Raw genomic sequence first — 16,587 nt, 5'->3', positions numbered from 1 at the left:
TCGCTTTACACTTTACAGCCCACGGATATTGGGAAGGGAAGAGGTTAGTGCCCTTTATTCCTTTATTGTAGTTCTGCAGACGCGTGTTATAACCTGCTAGTGCAAAGAATAACGGTAAATGGACTTTCCTCTAACAGGGGGAACGCCTAGTTTGAAGCTACTGTGGCTGAGCCAAGAGGCAGGACTAGAGGCCCAACGCTTGGACACGCTCCTGGCCTGTTTTGACCTTTCCTCCTCGCGAGAAGAGCTACAGGTGGTCGAGAGCCCCTTCCAGGAGCTCTGCTGCCTCCTGATCTACCTCTTTGTGCAGGTAACCTCCTTCCCTGTCGAAGCTGCTGCTGTCACCCCTCACTCCTGGCCCTCGCCTTTCGTGGGGTGTGGTGCTCTGGGATGTAGCCGTGGGCTGGTCCCCTGCACCATCTCTGCCCAGTGTCTGTTCCATAAACTCCAGTCCTTCGAAACGCTCGGACTCAAGTAAGGGTTCTGTGTGGGCGTACATTTGAGAAGCCCCGTCTGCTGCCGGACTTAGAGGTGGGCCCTGCACCTAAGTGTGACACAGGCGTGAGGCGTCTGACCTGTGCAGGAACCGTGTTGCACTTTGCTCACGCTTGCCGAGCTTTTTGGGCTCTGGACTGTTCTGTGTCCCTATGTGGGTGGTGGTTCCTGTTGGTGGGGTTTCATGTAATGGTGAGAAGGTCCAGCGCTGCCGTCCGGCTGACCTGGCTGGAGTCACAGATCTTCCCAGAAGCACAGAGCTACCGAGGGAGACTACTTCAACTTTCCTAAGTCATCTAACAAATGTTCGCTTTTCAACCTGTGAACGGGGTCACACCTTCTTCCTGAGGCTACTGGCCAGGCGTTCTGTAGAAGGCGAGAAGTGTCCTGCACAGGTGCCCAGAGAAAAGCCCACCAGGGTGGTTGTCGCTGTCAGCCACCCCCACCTGCAGAGCTGGGCCACGCGTGGAGTGGAGAAGGCCACGGCCACGCGCAGGGAGGCGCCGCCAGGTCCTCGTTCGTGCGGTTCGTTAGTTTATGCAGGGAGCTTACAAGGGCCACTGAAAACATTCGCCTTTTATTAGTTTCCACGTGCATGATAACGTCGGGACACCTCAACAAAAGAAGAGCTTAAATACATTCCATCTCCCGCTTCCCTTCCCCAGCTGAACTGTTTGTAAAAGTCCTTTGCCATCAAGTGTCTGTTTCTTTAGCCATGTAGACCTTCTCACCAGCTTTCCTGATCCCCAGCAGCTGTTCCCTCCTCTGGTCTCCGTCTGCTTTGCCGTAACCATCAAGTTTTCATTTGTCTGGAATAGAAAATTATGTTTCTGTTTTTCAAACCTGAATTCACTTTAGGAATCATTGATTGTCTTTAAGAAACTAACTTATGGTAGAATTACATTTCAGGGGAATCATACACTGATTTTTCCTTTCTAAAAGTCCTCTGCCATTTTATAGCTAGTCCTGTATTTTGCATTTTGTACGAACGTGGTATATATAGTTAAATCACCCTTAAGAGATTTTATTGCTTCTTTATTGGTTTCACATGCACCAGAATCAACTGTAGTTTTTGTTTGTTTGTTTGTTTGTTTGCGGTACGCAGGCCTCTCACTGCTGTGGCCTCTCCCGTTGCGGAGCACAGGCTCCGGACGCACAGGCTCAGCGGCCATGGCTCACGGGCCCAGCCGCTCAGCGGCATGTGGGATCTTCCCGGACCGGGGCACGAAACCATGTCCCCTGCATCGGCAGGCGGACTCTCAACCGCTGCGCCACCAGGGAAGCCCTCAACTGTACTTTTGAGTAGAACTTTCCTTTATTTGCACCAGACTCAGCAAAGTGTAAATCAGTAAATGATGGCAGGATTATTTAGTATTTAAATGTAAAAATATATTTCTTTTTATATTTTTACTAAATGTACATGCGTGTATTATCAGTTAATATTTTCTGTCCATTGTTTATGAATCTACAGGCGGCTGAGGTGGACCCATAGAGGGAATTGGGAAGTGGTAGATGACCGATAGCTGAGTTTTCTCCTCCAGAAAGATCAGTGGTTTTCTTCTCAGTACTCCTTGTGAACAGACAGATAGTGATGCCATGTGTTAGCACTCCTAAGACTACGTTTTGCATTATTTTTTCCAGCAGTAGAGATAGGTCCTTGAACCCATTCACAGTCACCTGATACAGCTCTGCTTTCTTGTCAGCTGTGCAAGTGATCATTAGTTATGAAAATCCACTTCCAACAGGAAAAATATTCTAGATCACAGAACGGTCACTTTACATCTCATATTTATATAAACCTGAAGCAAGACAAGCATCAGGAGGAAAACTTCTACTTCTACCTTCTTTCTACTAGTAACTACCTTTTCAGTGAAAATCTCTAGTGTAAGTAAGTCAGCAGGAGATAGACTCAGTGTGGGTTTGACTTGCAAGGACACATTCAAATTGGAACTTTTTAAAACTAGAAAACAAATCGACACATCAGCGTTGTCCCCCAGATTAAAAGGTACCGTACTGTGTTATTATTCACAGGGATAACTGTTCTCTCAGGATTAATAAGACTAAAAATGTAATTTTTAAAAAATACTGTACTTTGATATAGTGAAGCTTAAATTAGATGTTTTGATGTGCCATACGGGTTAACTACATACTGTTCAGTGTACAGAACCTGTAGAGAAACAAAACCCTCTCTTTTGTTCACTTGGATTCGTACCTCCAAGTGAGCAGCATTTTTTTTTTTTTTTTTTTTTTTTTTTTTGCGCCGGTCACGGGCCTCTCACTGTTGTGGCCTCTCCCGTGGTGGAGCACAGGCTCCGGACGTGCAGGCTCAGCGGCCATGGCTCACGGGCCCAGCCGCTCCGTGGCATGTGGGATCCTCCTGGACCGGGCCACGAACCCATGTCCCCTGCATCGGCAGGCAGATTCTCAACCACTGCGCCACCAGGGAAGCCCTGAGCAGCATTTTTTATCAGAGGCTTATCTGAGAAGCTTTTCTGCAAGTGTAAGTTTGCATCATAGAAAGTTTACATATTTTTTATAATGTACACTAGAGCAAATACTTTGTAATAATAATATCCATTATGCGAAATTCTAAAAAATTGGTATTACTAAGACTCTTGCCTCTTCTGATATGTTATAGATTTGTTAATTACAAAGGTGGTGGCAGAGTATGAAATAGGTTAACTGAAAAAAATAGGACATGAAAGAGTTATTCCTTTCTCATAGGTTGTGTCTTTTAAAATCAGCCTTCTGCAAAAGTTGCTAATGGCAAGAAGTAGAACTAACTGTATGCCTACAAACCTGTCTAAGCACAGAGAGGTGAGGGTTTATGGGTTTTAAAAAAAATACTTTCTGCTTGGTCTTGCTTCTGTGGATTGGGATCTTTTTTCTTGGTCACGAGTGCTGCACATTTGTAGATTTCTTGTTTTTTCCCTGAAATAATTACAGCTGTCATTTATTCAAAGGCAAAAACTATTTTGGAGTAAACATGGGAATGGATAGTGACGGGACCAGTGTGGCATTTGGTGGCTGAGCCTCGTGACCCTGTGAGGAGGGTGCAAAGGTGTTGCCGATTGCCGGGCCTGGTGCTGTCTTTGATCTCCATCCCCTCCTCCTTTCCAGGGTCTGTCTCTTTCTCCATGTCTCTGTCTCTCCTTGCTTCTCACTCACACTTTGGTTAGACTCTTTGATTCCACAAAGGATGGGAAGGGACTCATATCTGGGGAATCCTGGTTTCCTTTAAACTGGCATCTAAGGACACAGTTGACGTCTGGGGCTGGCAAGGGTGGGTGTTTATCCCAGCTCTGATCACTCTGGCTCAGGCCAGCTGTGGGTGCTCTCAGTCTGCAACCCCCTGAATTGTCAGTTCTGGAAATTTGTGTCAAAACTTGATGACCTGTGTTGCTCCAAGACTTAGACTTGGTCATAGCTCAGGCTTTCCCCAGGCATTCTGGAGCGTTCTGCCTTGCTAGTGAGTAATAGGCTCCCCTGTCCAGCTTGGCCCTAGGTGTCGTGGAGATTTTCACACCAGGGACTGTGGGTGGTGGGAGAAAAGACCCTGCTCACCTCCACTGGCGTCTCTTCTGCTGCCTGTGTGTGTGTGTGTGTGTGTGTGTACAAGTGTATGTGTGTATGTGCACATGCATGTGTCCCATGCGTGTATTTGGTCAGAGCTGGTTTTCCTGGGGCTGACGCTGGCTCTCTCTCCCACGCAGGTGGACACCCTTTGTCTGGAGGACCTGCACGCCTTCATTGCGCAGGCCCTGTGCCTCGAAGGAAAGACCACCATGGAGCTTGCAGACTTGCAGGTACTGACTGTCACACCTCTGAGGATGGCCCGCCTGACCAAAGGGGTGGCACACTTACCAGCCTTGTTTACATTTAGTTAGTGTTTTACAGGAATGTTCCCCATGACTTATTTATTTTGTAACTGGAAATTTTTACCTTCTGAACCCCTTGACCCATTTGGCCCACCTCCTACCCCGCCTCTGGCAACCACCAATCTGTTCTCTGTGTCTATCAGTTTGTTTTTGTTTTGTTTTGTTTTAAGATTCCACATAGAAGTGAAATCATAATGTCATTTGTCTTCCTCTGATTTATTTCACTTAGCGTCATGCCCTCAGTCCATGTTGTCACAAATGACAAGATTTCATTCTTTTTTATGGCTGAATAATATTCCATTGTGTGTGTGTATGTATGTGTGTGTGTATAACAGTTTCTTTATCCATTGCACTCATCGGTGGACACTTACACTTAGGTTGTTTGCGTGTCTTGGCTGTTGTAAATAGTGCTGCGGTGAACATAGGGGTGCAGATCTCCTCGAGATAGTATTTTTATTTTTTTCTGATAAATACCCAGAAGTGGAATTGCTGGATCATATAGTAGTTCTGTTTTTAATTTTTAAGAGCCTCCATGCTGCTTTTCAGAGTGGCTGCACCAATTTACGTTCCCACCAACGGTGCATAAAGGTTCCCTTTCTTCCACACCCTCTCCAACATTTGTTATTTCTTGTCTTTTTTGATGATGGCCATTCTAACAGTTATGAGGTGATATCTCATTGTGGTTTTGATTTACATTTCCCTGATGATTAGTGATGTTGAGCACCTTTACGTGTCCCTGTTGGCCATCTGTATGTGTTCTTTGGAAAAATGTCTATTCAGATCCTGCTGCCCATTTTTTAATCAGATTGTTTTGTTTTTTTGCTGTTGAGTTGTATGAGTTATTTATATATTTTGAATATTAACCCCTTGTCACATACATGATTTGTAAATAATTTCTCCCATTCAGTAGGTTACCTTTTCATTTTGTTGATGGTTTCCTTTGCTGTGCAGAAGCTTTTTTTCCCTTTTTTTCGGTATAGTTGATGTACAATAGTATATGTTACAGGTATACAGCACAGTGATTCACAGTTTTAAAGGTTATATTCCATTTATAGTTTTTATAGTTATTATAAAATATTGGCTTTATTCCCTGTGTTGTACAATATGTCTGTGTAGGTTATTTATTTTATACATAGTAGTTTATGTCTTTTAATCTGCAGAAGCATTTTAGTTTGCTGTATTCTCACTTGTTTATTTTTGCCTTTGCTGCCTGTGCTTTGGATGTCAAATCCAAAAAAGTCATTGCCAAGACTGATGTCAAGGAGCTTACTGCCTATGTTTTTTCCTAGGAGTTTTATTGTTTCTGCTCTTATGTTCAAGTCTTTAATCCATTTTGAGTTGATCTTTGTGTATGGTGTAGATACAGTTTCATTGTTTTGTATATGACTGTCCAGTTTTCCCAGTATCACTTGTAGAGACTGTCCTTTCCCCACAGTATATCCTTGGCTCCTTTGTTGACCACTTATGCATGGATTTTTTTCTGGGCTCTCTATTCCGTTCTGTTGATCTTTGTGTCTTTTTTTGTGCCAGTACTAACTGTTTTGTTTACTGTAGCTTTGAGATACAGTCTGAAGTCAGGGAGTGTTACGCCTCCAGCTTTGTTCTTCTTTCTCAAGATGGCTTTGGCTCTTTGGGGTCTTTTGTTCCATACAAATTTTAGGATTGTCCTATTTCTGTGAAAAATGCCATTGGTATTTTGATTGGATTGCATGGAATCTATAGATTGCCTTGGGTAGTAGGGTCATTTTAACAGTATTCATTCTTCCAATCCATGAGCATGGTATATCTTTCCATTTGTGTTATCTTTAATTTCTTTCGTTAGTGTGTTATAATTTTTGTTGTGCAGGCCTTTCACGTCCTTGGTTAAATTTATTCCTAGGTATTTTATTCTTTTTGATGCAATTGTGAGTGGGGTTGTTTTCTTCATTTCTCTTGCTGATGGTTTGCTGTTACTGTATAGACAGGCGACAGATTTCTATGTGTTGGTTTTGTCTCCTGCAACCTCACTGAGTTCAGTTAGTTGTAATGTTGTTTTGGTGGGGCCTTCAGCATTTTCTACTATCTATCTGTCATGTGATATTATATCACAAATGGTGACAGCTTGACTTCTTCCTTTCTGGTCTGGATGCCTTGTATTTCTTTTTCTGCCTAATTGCTGTAAGACTTCCAGGACTGTGTTGAATAAGAGCAGTCCTGTTCCTGACCTTAGAGGAAATGCTTTCAACCTTTTACTCTTGAGTATGAGTAGCTGTTAGCTGTTCCTCTGTTTGCAAAATAAAATTTTAAAGAGTTAATGTTGAGCTATTAGTACTAATTGTTAATACAAGGCTGTAGCCACAGCCACACGGCCTTCCTTCTGGTCTCCTCTCTTGCTGCCATCAGCCTGCCCGTCCCCTCAGCAGCTGCTTGGCCGCTCGCACCAGAGCTGGGCCCTCACCTGCTATCCTCTTCCCTCCTAAGAAAACCAAACAGCCAGGCAGGGGGAGAAAGGAAGCTGGAGATCATGCTGGCTCCTGTTTTGTTGTTCAGGTGGGGAAACTGAGGCCCTGTGGGCAGCAGAGCGAGCTGGGGCCATGTCCCTGGCGAGCTTTGTGACCTGGAACATGTTCTCATGAATGTACAGCAAGAACCTAACTTGCCTCTTTTGTAAAACAAAGGGGACTCCACACTGCTTTCTGCCAGGTCAGGGCACAGGGCTGTGGGGTCTTTGTCAACACGGATGTGTGGTCCCACCCATCTGTTACTGATAGAGCCAAGGTAGAATCAGGGCTCCTGACACCCAGCCTCTATTCTTGCCTCTGCCCTTTTTTGTGAGAAATGCCCGTTCCTAGGAGGAGGGAGGCCTTCGGGAAAGGGCCCTGCAGGAGCACCGCACTTGGACTGCTGCGTCCAGACACACCAGGCACCGCCCCGTCCCGGCTATTGCCAGCACAAAGGGCCTGCGCGGCCATCATTCCCCACCAGTTCCTCTGAGGCCTGTGACCGGGTGGCATGTGCTCTCCACACGTGACGCCAGAGCCACCGTGGGAAGTGTTCCCAGGGGGCAGGGGCTTTGAGCCCGCCGAGGGGTTCCGACTCGGCTCTGACTCTGAGGAGCCCCTGGTCCGTCTCCACATGAGTCAAGGGGCAGCGTGGCCACTGGGCCTGGCCTTCCTGCCCACCGTTGCTCATGGGGAAGTTTAAAAATACTCTCTTAGTCTTTTACCCAGCATTATTTTTCTTGCCCCAGCGGCCCAGTATAGCTTTTAAATGATATGTGTATTTACACGTTTATTAAAAATCCAGGTGATTAGGGCTTCCCTGGTGGCGCAGTGGTTGAGAGTCGGCCTGACGATGTAGGGGACACGGGTTCATGCCCCGGTCCGGGAGGATCCCACATGCCGCAGAGCGGCTGGGCCCGTGAGCCATGGCCACTGAGCCTGCGCGTCCGGAGCCTGTGCTCCGCAACGGGAGAGGCCACAACAGTGAGAGGCCCACATACCGCCAAAAAAAAAAAAAAAAAAAAAAAAAAAATCCAGGTGATTAGATTACATTTGTAAAGATTATATCACATTTTTTCTATATATACTGTACACACATTCATTTACAGACATAGAAGTCTGCTATTTATGAAATCAAAGAATACAGGAACCCTTAATCTGCCGTAATATAAAAAAAGAAAGAAGAAAAACAGTATTACTTGGCATTAAAAAAAAAAAACACAGGCTTTTTTATAAAGCAGGGAAGTCAGTGACCAAGGACACTGGTCTCCTGGGTGCTGGGCGCGCGGTGGGGCCAGGCCGTGTGTCTGTCAGTCAGTCTCCAGTCACTGCTCTGTCCTCTCTGAATGCGGGGTACGTACTTGCTAGTTTTCCTGTCAGCGTCGTAACTGTCCACGTGTGCGTTCAGCCTACAGCTCTAGAGGATGGGGTCTGCTCACGTGGTCCTTTCATACTTGGTTTTGTTTGTTTGTTTGTTTGTTTTTTGCTGTACGCGGGCCTCTCACTGTTGTGGCCTCTCCCGTTGCGGAGCACAGGCTCCGGACGCACAGGCTCAGCGGCCATGGCTCATGGGCCCAGCCGCTCCGCGGCATGTGGGATCTTCCCGGACTGGGACACAAACCCGTGTCCCCTGCATCGGCAGGCGGACTCTCAACCACTGCGCCACCAGAGAAGCCCTTCATACTTGGTTTGTACAGCCCATGTGAGCACACGTGCATGCGTATAGATAGAGATGCAGGTGCATGGCTAGCAGGGAGAGTCAGTTAAGTAATATTCTGAATTGTATAGCAAATAAGTAACTCGTGAAGTCCCCTGTCTTAAGCGACTTGAAAGGGGGAGGGTGGATTCTTAGATTCTTCTATCTGTATCATTTAAGATAGGGATGCCTCAGCCAGAGAATAATCACGGGTAAGGTATCACATGTCATGATGTGTGTGTTCCTGTGGTCACTTGCCCCCGTCCTTTCCTGGATCCTGCCCATCGGGCCGTGGTGGGAGGGGTCCTGGGCCTCAGGAACCCTGGCTCCTGCTGTGTCCTGTGAGCAGTACCTCTAACTTGGGCGCCCTGTATGCCTGTCCAGGAATGTAAAAGGGGTGCATGTAGCTGCCTTGCTCACCCCCAGGGTTTTGTCAGACTTGGGCACGTGCCCAGAGTGTTGTGTAAAGTCCTCTATGAAGCTTACTGTCACTGAGCCAAGCGGAGCCCAGGCCTGGCGTCCCAGCCAGACTGTGTGCTCTCAGAGCCTCTTTGCTCCGCCCCAGGGTGCTCCGCGGTTTAAATTTGCATTCACTCTCTTCTTTTGGAATGAGCCAAAGAGACACTGGGGCTTTCTTTGCCTGTCAGTTCCTCTCTGCTGCATTGGGTCCCTGAAACCAACAAAACCATAAACCATCTCCTTCCAGGGGGAGGCCCCCAACTGCTGGAAAATTCCAGGCTCACCTCTTCCACCCCCGGCGCTCAGGGAGACCTATCTGAGCCACCCCGAAGCCTAGCTTACAGGAGGTGGCTGGCACCTTTCCTGGCACTACCAGGGCTCCTTGGGAAGTTCTTGGTCAGTTTTGATTGGGGAACTAAAAGGAAAAGAAATAAGAGTTAGTGGAAAGGAAAATTCTGTTCTGAAATTCGAGCTGTACCACATTAGCAAGGGGTCTGCTGTGAGCATAGCATCTCATCGCCCTGGTGATGATGTTTCAAGATTTACTGGACACGTGATGACTGGGGCTGATCCACGGCTGGACCCTCTCTGCCTCCTGTTGGGTGCTGGTTGAAGGTCCAGTGCTCAGCACATTTCATAGTGAAGGCCGTGCTGTGCCTTGGCGCTGAGTGCACGGGACCACAGGCAGTTCAGTCAGAGCCCTGCGTCTTGGGCTTAGACTCCAGAGTGCGTTGGAGCCACATTAAGAGGCCACAGCTCCTTTTCCACATGGGTTCCCCAGCATCATGTCATCCCCCCAGCAGCCATGCACCTCTCAAGTGGGGAGCAAACGCAGCGTGTGTGAAAAGCAGGTGTAGACGTCTTCATCGAGAGATCTCTACGTAATATTGCCCTGGCTGCTAAATCCTCAGTTTCTAAATCACTTTAAATCCCATAGGCAAAAATCAAAATGCTTTGAGGACGTATTGAGATCACATTCTTACAGCACATCAAAATAATATGCTTTGCTGATTAAATCACTGAAACAGCCACAGAAACACAGGATTGTGTAAAAGTACATTCAGAGATTTAGAAAAATGCTTTCATTAGTAGGCAGCTCAAAATTGGATGAATGAGTGAATAGTAGAAATAGAATCTATTGAAAGTTTTAGTAGACTTTTTAAAGTTGATATGTAAACACAGGAGATGAGTGCTCCAGACAGATTAAATTAGATGAATGGGTAGGAAACCTGGTTTCCATATTTTCCTCATTTTTATTCTCTGGCATGCTTACGACTTTCAAATGCTTTTCCCAGGCAGAACATCGTTGAGTGACTTTGGGAGGGAAGAGAGGTAGTGAGAGGGCTCAGGGTGCCTGGAACCCAGAGTCCAGACGGCCTGGTGCCCAGCGGTGGCAGCGGTCCCAGTTTCACGTGGTTTGTATCACAGTACACGTCCTGGTACTCGGTGCAGAAGATGCGGTCTCTCCGGGTGAGCACGAGCGTTGTGAAGAGACCGTAAGGTGGACAGTGGGGAACACGGCTGATGAGCCCTTGAGGGAACTGGCCGTGAGGGCTGGTCACGGCTCCTCCCTGAGTCCATCTGCAGTGCTCAGACAGGTTCTCCGGGTGAGAGGAGCCCGGGGAGAATGGCTGCGCCCCTGGGAGGGGGCTGGGGGCCCTTGTTAAGTGAAGACGTGTGGGTGTGAGGGCAGCGACGCAGCAGGCGGGACGCCTCCTTGAGAGTCGGGAGAGATCTCGGCCCGCCCTCCCGGGCCCTTAACAGTTCAGAAGGGTCGCTCTCTCCCCCACCAGACACCCGGGGTGTGCGCTCAGGCAGGAGAGAGCGAGGGAGGGCCAAACCCAGCCTGCCCCCCCCGCGCCCATCCCTGACACAGCCACGCTTAGTCGCTCACACGTTGTCTGTGGATGCATTCACATCAGAGCCGCAAAACCAGGTGGTTGCGATAGATGCTCTCTGCCCTTCCCAGACAGCTGGCCAGCAGCCCTGGGCGTAAACCTGAGAGCTGGTTGGTGTGCACGGACGCTCAGGGTCAGAGGAGGGGTCCATGTGTGCATGCCTGGCAGCATTCACAGCTGCCCAACTTTAGAATCTGAGCTCTTCACATTTGGGTTTTCGTCCCTCTCCTGTTTTTGTCTTGAATCATAAGCAGATGTTACAACTTCTTACTGCTTCTTACTACAAACATTCAGGTATTAAGACTTCACCACTCTGGCTTTGAAACTGTCTCTAGCCTCTGTTCTCCCCTTTCCAGGCCACTCATACCCCAGGGTAAAGATTTTGACGCTCAGAATCTGCACTTTTCCAAGTAGGCTGGCCTTCCAGGCCCTCTGATTCTGTCTGCCCTGGTGCCTGTGTTGCGGTCCAGCTCCCGTGAAGCAGGCCCTCCACAGACCCCAGCTTTCCATGCCCACCAAGACCCAGCGCTCACCACCAAGGTGACTTCTTTCCTCTGCAAATACCTGTAGTTACTCCTGGTTACCTATACTTGCTAATAACACATAAATACCTGTAGTTACTCCTGGTTACCTGTTTTTGGCATTTACACAGGTGCTGTGTGATCCCTCTTCCAGTGTTGCAGGATCTGCTTCAGAACCATGTTCTTCCTTTTCTCAGCGAGGGTCTCTTACTGTAACACTGCTCCTGGATACGTGTCCCCTTTCTCATGTCGTTCAGACTGTTCTTAAACTCCTTGGCTTGTGGCTTCTTCAAGAGTGGGGACTCCGCTTTATTCATCTTTGTGTATTCTCTGGTACCTATGCTTTGAGTAACTTAGCAGGTACTCAGCTAGTATTTGTTCAAATGAATTGAAATACATCCTTCCTGGGGCAGAGTAGGGGGCAGGCCGAGTGTTTATAACTTCCATGGAGCCCCCTTGTGTGTCGTATGTACTCAAATAATTGTCAGTTTGCTTAATGTTTGTATAAACCGCTGTGGTGTTGGTAGATGTCCTTTTTATCTTCATGAATAAGAGCCTTTCACATAAAATGTGTTTTTCTACAGCAGAGACGGACCTCAGACGTAATTTCAGTTTCACGTTTCTTTTTCTACAGCAATGTGATTTCTTTCACAAACCCCATCCCGTTGGTTGCGGTACGTGTCCCAGGGTTGAGCGGGTGGGCACCCCCGAGACACTGTGCCCACTCGCTCTATCAGTGGGGGCCGGGCTCCCCCGCCCCGCTGCCCCCGTGCCTGCTCACCTCCCACATCAGCCGGGCAGCAAAGCTCAGACACCTTGCACAGAGTTTCTTCCCCGGACCCCACCTGCCAGAGGCGGAGCTCGCTGGCTGCCTGGCTGGCGGTCCCCCTGTGGGCTCTGAGCTCCACTCGCCTGAGGCCCCTCCCTTTCCTGCCCCACGCCTGCCCCTTCCCCTTGCTCAGACTCTTCACACCTGGGGCACATCGGAGGTCTTTCAGGTTTTCAGGGGGTGAGGCTTTTGAAAGTCAGAGGTCGGAACTTGGCAGTTTTACCCTTTCCTGTCCCCATGTATTGATGGCACAAAGCCTTAGGTGACTGAAGGCCTTAAGGAAGAATGGGAAGAAGGGTGGAGTTATGGTTAGAATTACCTTACTACATTTTTTGTACAGATTAGCCTTTTACCATTCTTTCAGTCTTGGGCCCTTTCTGCGGTTTTGTACTTGTAAACATAATGGCAGACCTCATGGTGGTCGTGGACCCTGGAGCCACCTTCCTTCTGACTGGATCACTCGAGGCTGCAAGAGCTGCCTGAGATGAGGTGACGGGGCGGGGGAGATGAGTGCAGCCTTGAAGCCATAGGACGTCTGCATGTGTTCAGGTGGCTCTGAGTCTGGAGAGGGGTCAGGACCAAGGAGGCAGTCTGGAGTGGACATTGCGGGTGGTAACACTGTGGGAATAGCAGGCTTCATCCTGCCAGCCGTACGTGAGCTGTGCCGCTCCCATAGGTATTTCCTCTGTCACATAGTTTTTCATGAAGGAAAACTTGACTTCAGACCAAGCTGCATGTTCTCTTCTTTCCTCTGTTCTTGGGTCCTTTCTGTGAGCCAGAAAGCACTCTAGTAGGAATTGTTTTTCCTGTTTGTTATCTGTGGTCATCCATTCTGAACCTTAGGTGTAGGTCAGGATGGAGTTGGAAGTTACATGTGTGTTCAGAGTCTGTCTCCTCATGCCCTGCGCCTTCGGGGGCTGCAGATCAGAAGGTTATGGTTGGCAGGCCTATCAGTCCTGCCGGACCCAGCACGCCCGAGAAGCCCACTGACTTTGGCCGGGTGGAGATTTTGTTTCTATGTGTGGTGAGTTCAGAAAACCTGCAGTTGTTCCACAGGGTATTGTGGGTATTTTAGTGATGTTACAGGGTGCTGCAGCTGGCCCAATCCTATGACACGCAGCCCTTGCCAGTTTCTCACTTATTTCGTTTTACTCTCTTCCCCTTTTGTTCCTTGCAAGTGTCCATTTAAATTCTAGGAGTGCATCTCAACACAGTTTACTTTTGCCTGGATTAAAGATGTGGCGTAAAAACGACATTGGATAAGAACATGTACAGGAGAAATGGAATTTTTATCTCGCTTGCTGAGGGCAGGAGCCGTGTAACGACTGCCCACGCAGGCCTCGCTGTTACCCTCGGGCAGCACCTGTTGTCTCTCACGGTGACCCTGTGTTCGCCAGAACCCAGCCCTGCCCCTGTGCGTCATGAGAAAGAAGAGGTTTCTGGATGCACTACTGCTGGGTGCCTTGTTAAACGGTACCCTGCCTCTGATTTCTTTTTCCCTCTGAGGTAGTATCAGAAGATGGTAGGTTTCCCCACACAGCCTTCACATGTCACTTATTTACACGTAAGTCCAGCAGCTATTTTTAAAGTACCCACTGTGTGGACAGCCCTCCTGCAGTGACCCACCTGACATGCTTACCCCTGCTGTGTTGTCACAGGCTTATCTGTGTGTCAGACAGATGCACTCGTGTTATCCTCCACTTAAAGATGAGTGGCTCTCCAGGGCCTACCAGGTAGTGTCCGCGTCCTCCGTACAGACGCAGAGCCCTGCTCCTGTGGTTCCCGTCTTCTCCCCCGACACACTCATCACGAGTCACGTGCTTGACTCCTTGTGTCCTGCGTGTTCACACACCTGCCTGTTGGCTCGCATCTCTCTCCGTCCTGGGGGTTTGAGCTGACTCTGGTACCTGGCCCGTGGTTGTGTGGGTGATGTGTAGGTACCAGCCACTGGCCCCTGAGCAGCATCACATCTTGTTTCACGGCAGGAGGGAGCACTGGACAGAGGTGGGAGGGTTGGAAGGTAAAGCTGGGGAAGCTGCTAGGTTCTGGGGGAGTGTTAGTATTGGATTCGAGCCCTGTGCCACGCCTGTTGGAGACGGAGAGCCTGGGGGTTGCAGTGTGACTCGCTTAGGTGGGCGTCCCTGACAGCGTCCTTCAGCAAATAAAAGGTTTTCTTTGAGAATGAAAAGTATTAAGAGAAGGGACAGGTAAGTTACTCAGTGCAACATGAGGAGCCTCCAGGGGAGGATCTCAGCAGACGGTGGGTCCCATTTTCGGTGGTCTCTGCCCTCAGGAACCATCTTTAACAAGCTCTCTCGGAAGCCGTGGGACCCCTGTCTGACTCAGGAGGGCTGAGGAGCAGCCGGATGTTAGGAAAAGCCGGACCAGCCCCTCTCTTCCTCGTGTGCCTGCCCGGCAAGGTTCAGGCGGCCTCCTTGGGCTTGTGTTGTACAGTTGTGCCTGCCTGTAGCCACAGAGAACTTAGGTGCAGAACTCCTGAGTCCAACCGGCCTTTCAGACCATAGAAACTCAGAGTTTGCTTTTGTTTTGTTTTCTGGTGAGTGGTAACGAGTCTGCAGCGCTCTCCTCGCCGTGTCTGGATTTCCACCTAGTTTTAGGACAGTCGCTCTGGTGAAGCAATGCCTGAAACGGAGCATCGGCTGACTTGGGGGTTTTGGCCTCCATGTATACATAACTGCTAATACCTTAGCATATAAACACCACACAGTTGAGCTGTTTACTGTTAAAATATTGACTGTGAGGCTTTGCAGCGTTAGAACTGGTCTTTCTGGTTTCTGTGTCCCCATTAGATGCTCCATCACCTCAGCAGGAAGCGCTCAGGGCTCAGCTCCTCCTTGTCCATTCCAAAGCACCTTGAATCCTATTTCCAAAATATGGGCCGCTTTTATTTATGACTTTTATTGGTAAGGCCATACCTTAGCCACATGGAATTAGTCCATGCTCACCAGCAGCTCTGAGTCCGGATTCAGGGTCCGCCTTCTGCCGCACTGACTTGTTTCCTAAATTCCAGTTCTTTGGGGAAGAAGAAGAGTTGCTATGTGACTTTCTCTGTTGCTGGAAGATAACCTCAGATTTTGATTCTGCAGCCTGTGAAAATCTGCTGCTGCTTCAGCACAACCAACTGTTTATTTTTGGAACACAGACTTGGTTTAATATTTGAAAACCGGTGTGATTCACTTCGTTAGTACCACGCATGATGCAGAGAAAGTATTCGGTTGAATTCAGTACTTGTTTGTTGTAAAAAGTCTCAGCAGACCAGGACTGGAAGGGAATTTCCTTAATCCAACAAAGAGTATCTACAACAGAAATCAGACCTGATGGTAAAACAGTGGAAGTTTTTCCACTCTGGTGGGAGCGAGTCAGGGGTGCCTTCTTTCACCACTTCCCTTACACTGGGAGAAAAGAATAAAACTATCATTATTGACAGGTGGCATGATTGTGTATATGGAAAATCCAGATCTACAGGGCAACCATTAGAATTACCAAGCAAATTTAACAGGGGCTGGTGCAGAGTCAACATACACAATCCAGGTATATTCTACAGAAACAATAACAAGTAAAAATAACCCCAGCATTTTTTGTGTTTACACTAACATCAAAGAAAAAATATGAAATACTTAGGAAAAATCAACAGCTGGGCCAGGTCTCCACACTGGCAACCATAAAGCATTGCTGACAGGATGCGCTCCTGGGCTGGAAAAAGGCTCACGGTTTAAAGATGCCCGTTGTCCGCAGAGTGGTTTATAGGCTCAGCATCCCCAGTCAGCCCCGCATACAGTGGCGTGTGACAGCACGGAGGGGTGAACGGCCTGGGGAAACCCCAGCATCGTCAGCCCGGGGAAGCCGGGGCCGTGTGTGCACTTCACTTCCGCAGCCGGTTCCGTCAGCTCCCTGGCGAGCAAGCCTGTTCCTGCTTTGAGGAGTCGGTTAGTGCTACCTCTGGGGACAGTGGGTGTGACAGGGAGGGGCAGAGGGGCTTCTGTGGTCCTAGTGACATTTGCTTCGTGGCCCAGGTGTTGGTTGCCTGGTTTGTTTGAGAATTCAAGTGGCGCACGTAGGATCTGTGCTTTGCGGAGTGGTATACTTCATTTAAAATTTACTTTAAAACAGACAGGTGTCGGAGAGATGAACAGAAACTGACTCCATTACTGGAAAATGTGCTTCATGAGAGAGCTGCCCCCAATACTCAGAAAATACGCAGCCTCTGCATCAGTTCACCTGACCTTGAGCAGCCATGGTGGGTGCGCTGACCTGGGGTTGAGACCTGCCCCGACCCATGCGGCCTGCAGTGCAGCCTCGGGGCTGGGCGC

General features: G+C 48.5%; 1 protein-coding gene across 3 annotated transcripts in view; it reads left to right on the top strand.

The window, feature by feature from the left end:
* The window catches only part of FAM120B (family with sequence similarity 120 member B), a 62,330-nt gene that overhangs the window by 34,177 nt on the left and 11,566 nt on the right, over positions 1–16,587 (top strand). For all 3 annotated transcript variants that reach the window (XM_060114411.1, XM_060114409.1, XM_060114408.1), the window contains exons 5-6: positions 138–310; positions 4,209–4,301. In XM_060114411.1, coding sequence (XP_059970394.1) covers positions 138–310; positions 4,209–4,301 — 266 coding nt within the window. The remainder of the gene's footprint in view (positions 1–137; positions 311–4,208; positions 4,302–16,587) is intronic.

Source organism: Mesoplodon densirostris, chromosome 12 (assembly GCF_025265405.1).
Source record: "Mesoplodon densirostris isolate mMesDen1 chromosome 12, mMesDen1 primary haplotype, whole genome shotgun sequence".
Classification (NCBI taxonomy): Eukaryota; Metazoa; Chordata; class Mammalia; order Artiodactyla; family Ziphiidae; genus Mesoplodon; species Mesoplodon densirostris.
The sequence above is the reverse complement of the archived record's forward strand: the minus strand, read 5'-3'. Positions and strand labels throughout refer to the sequence as shown.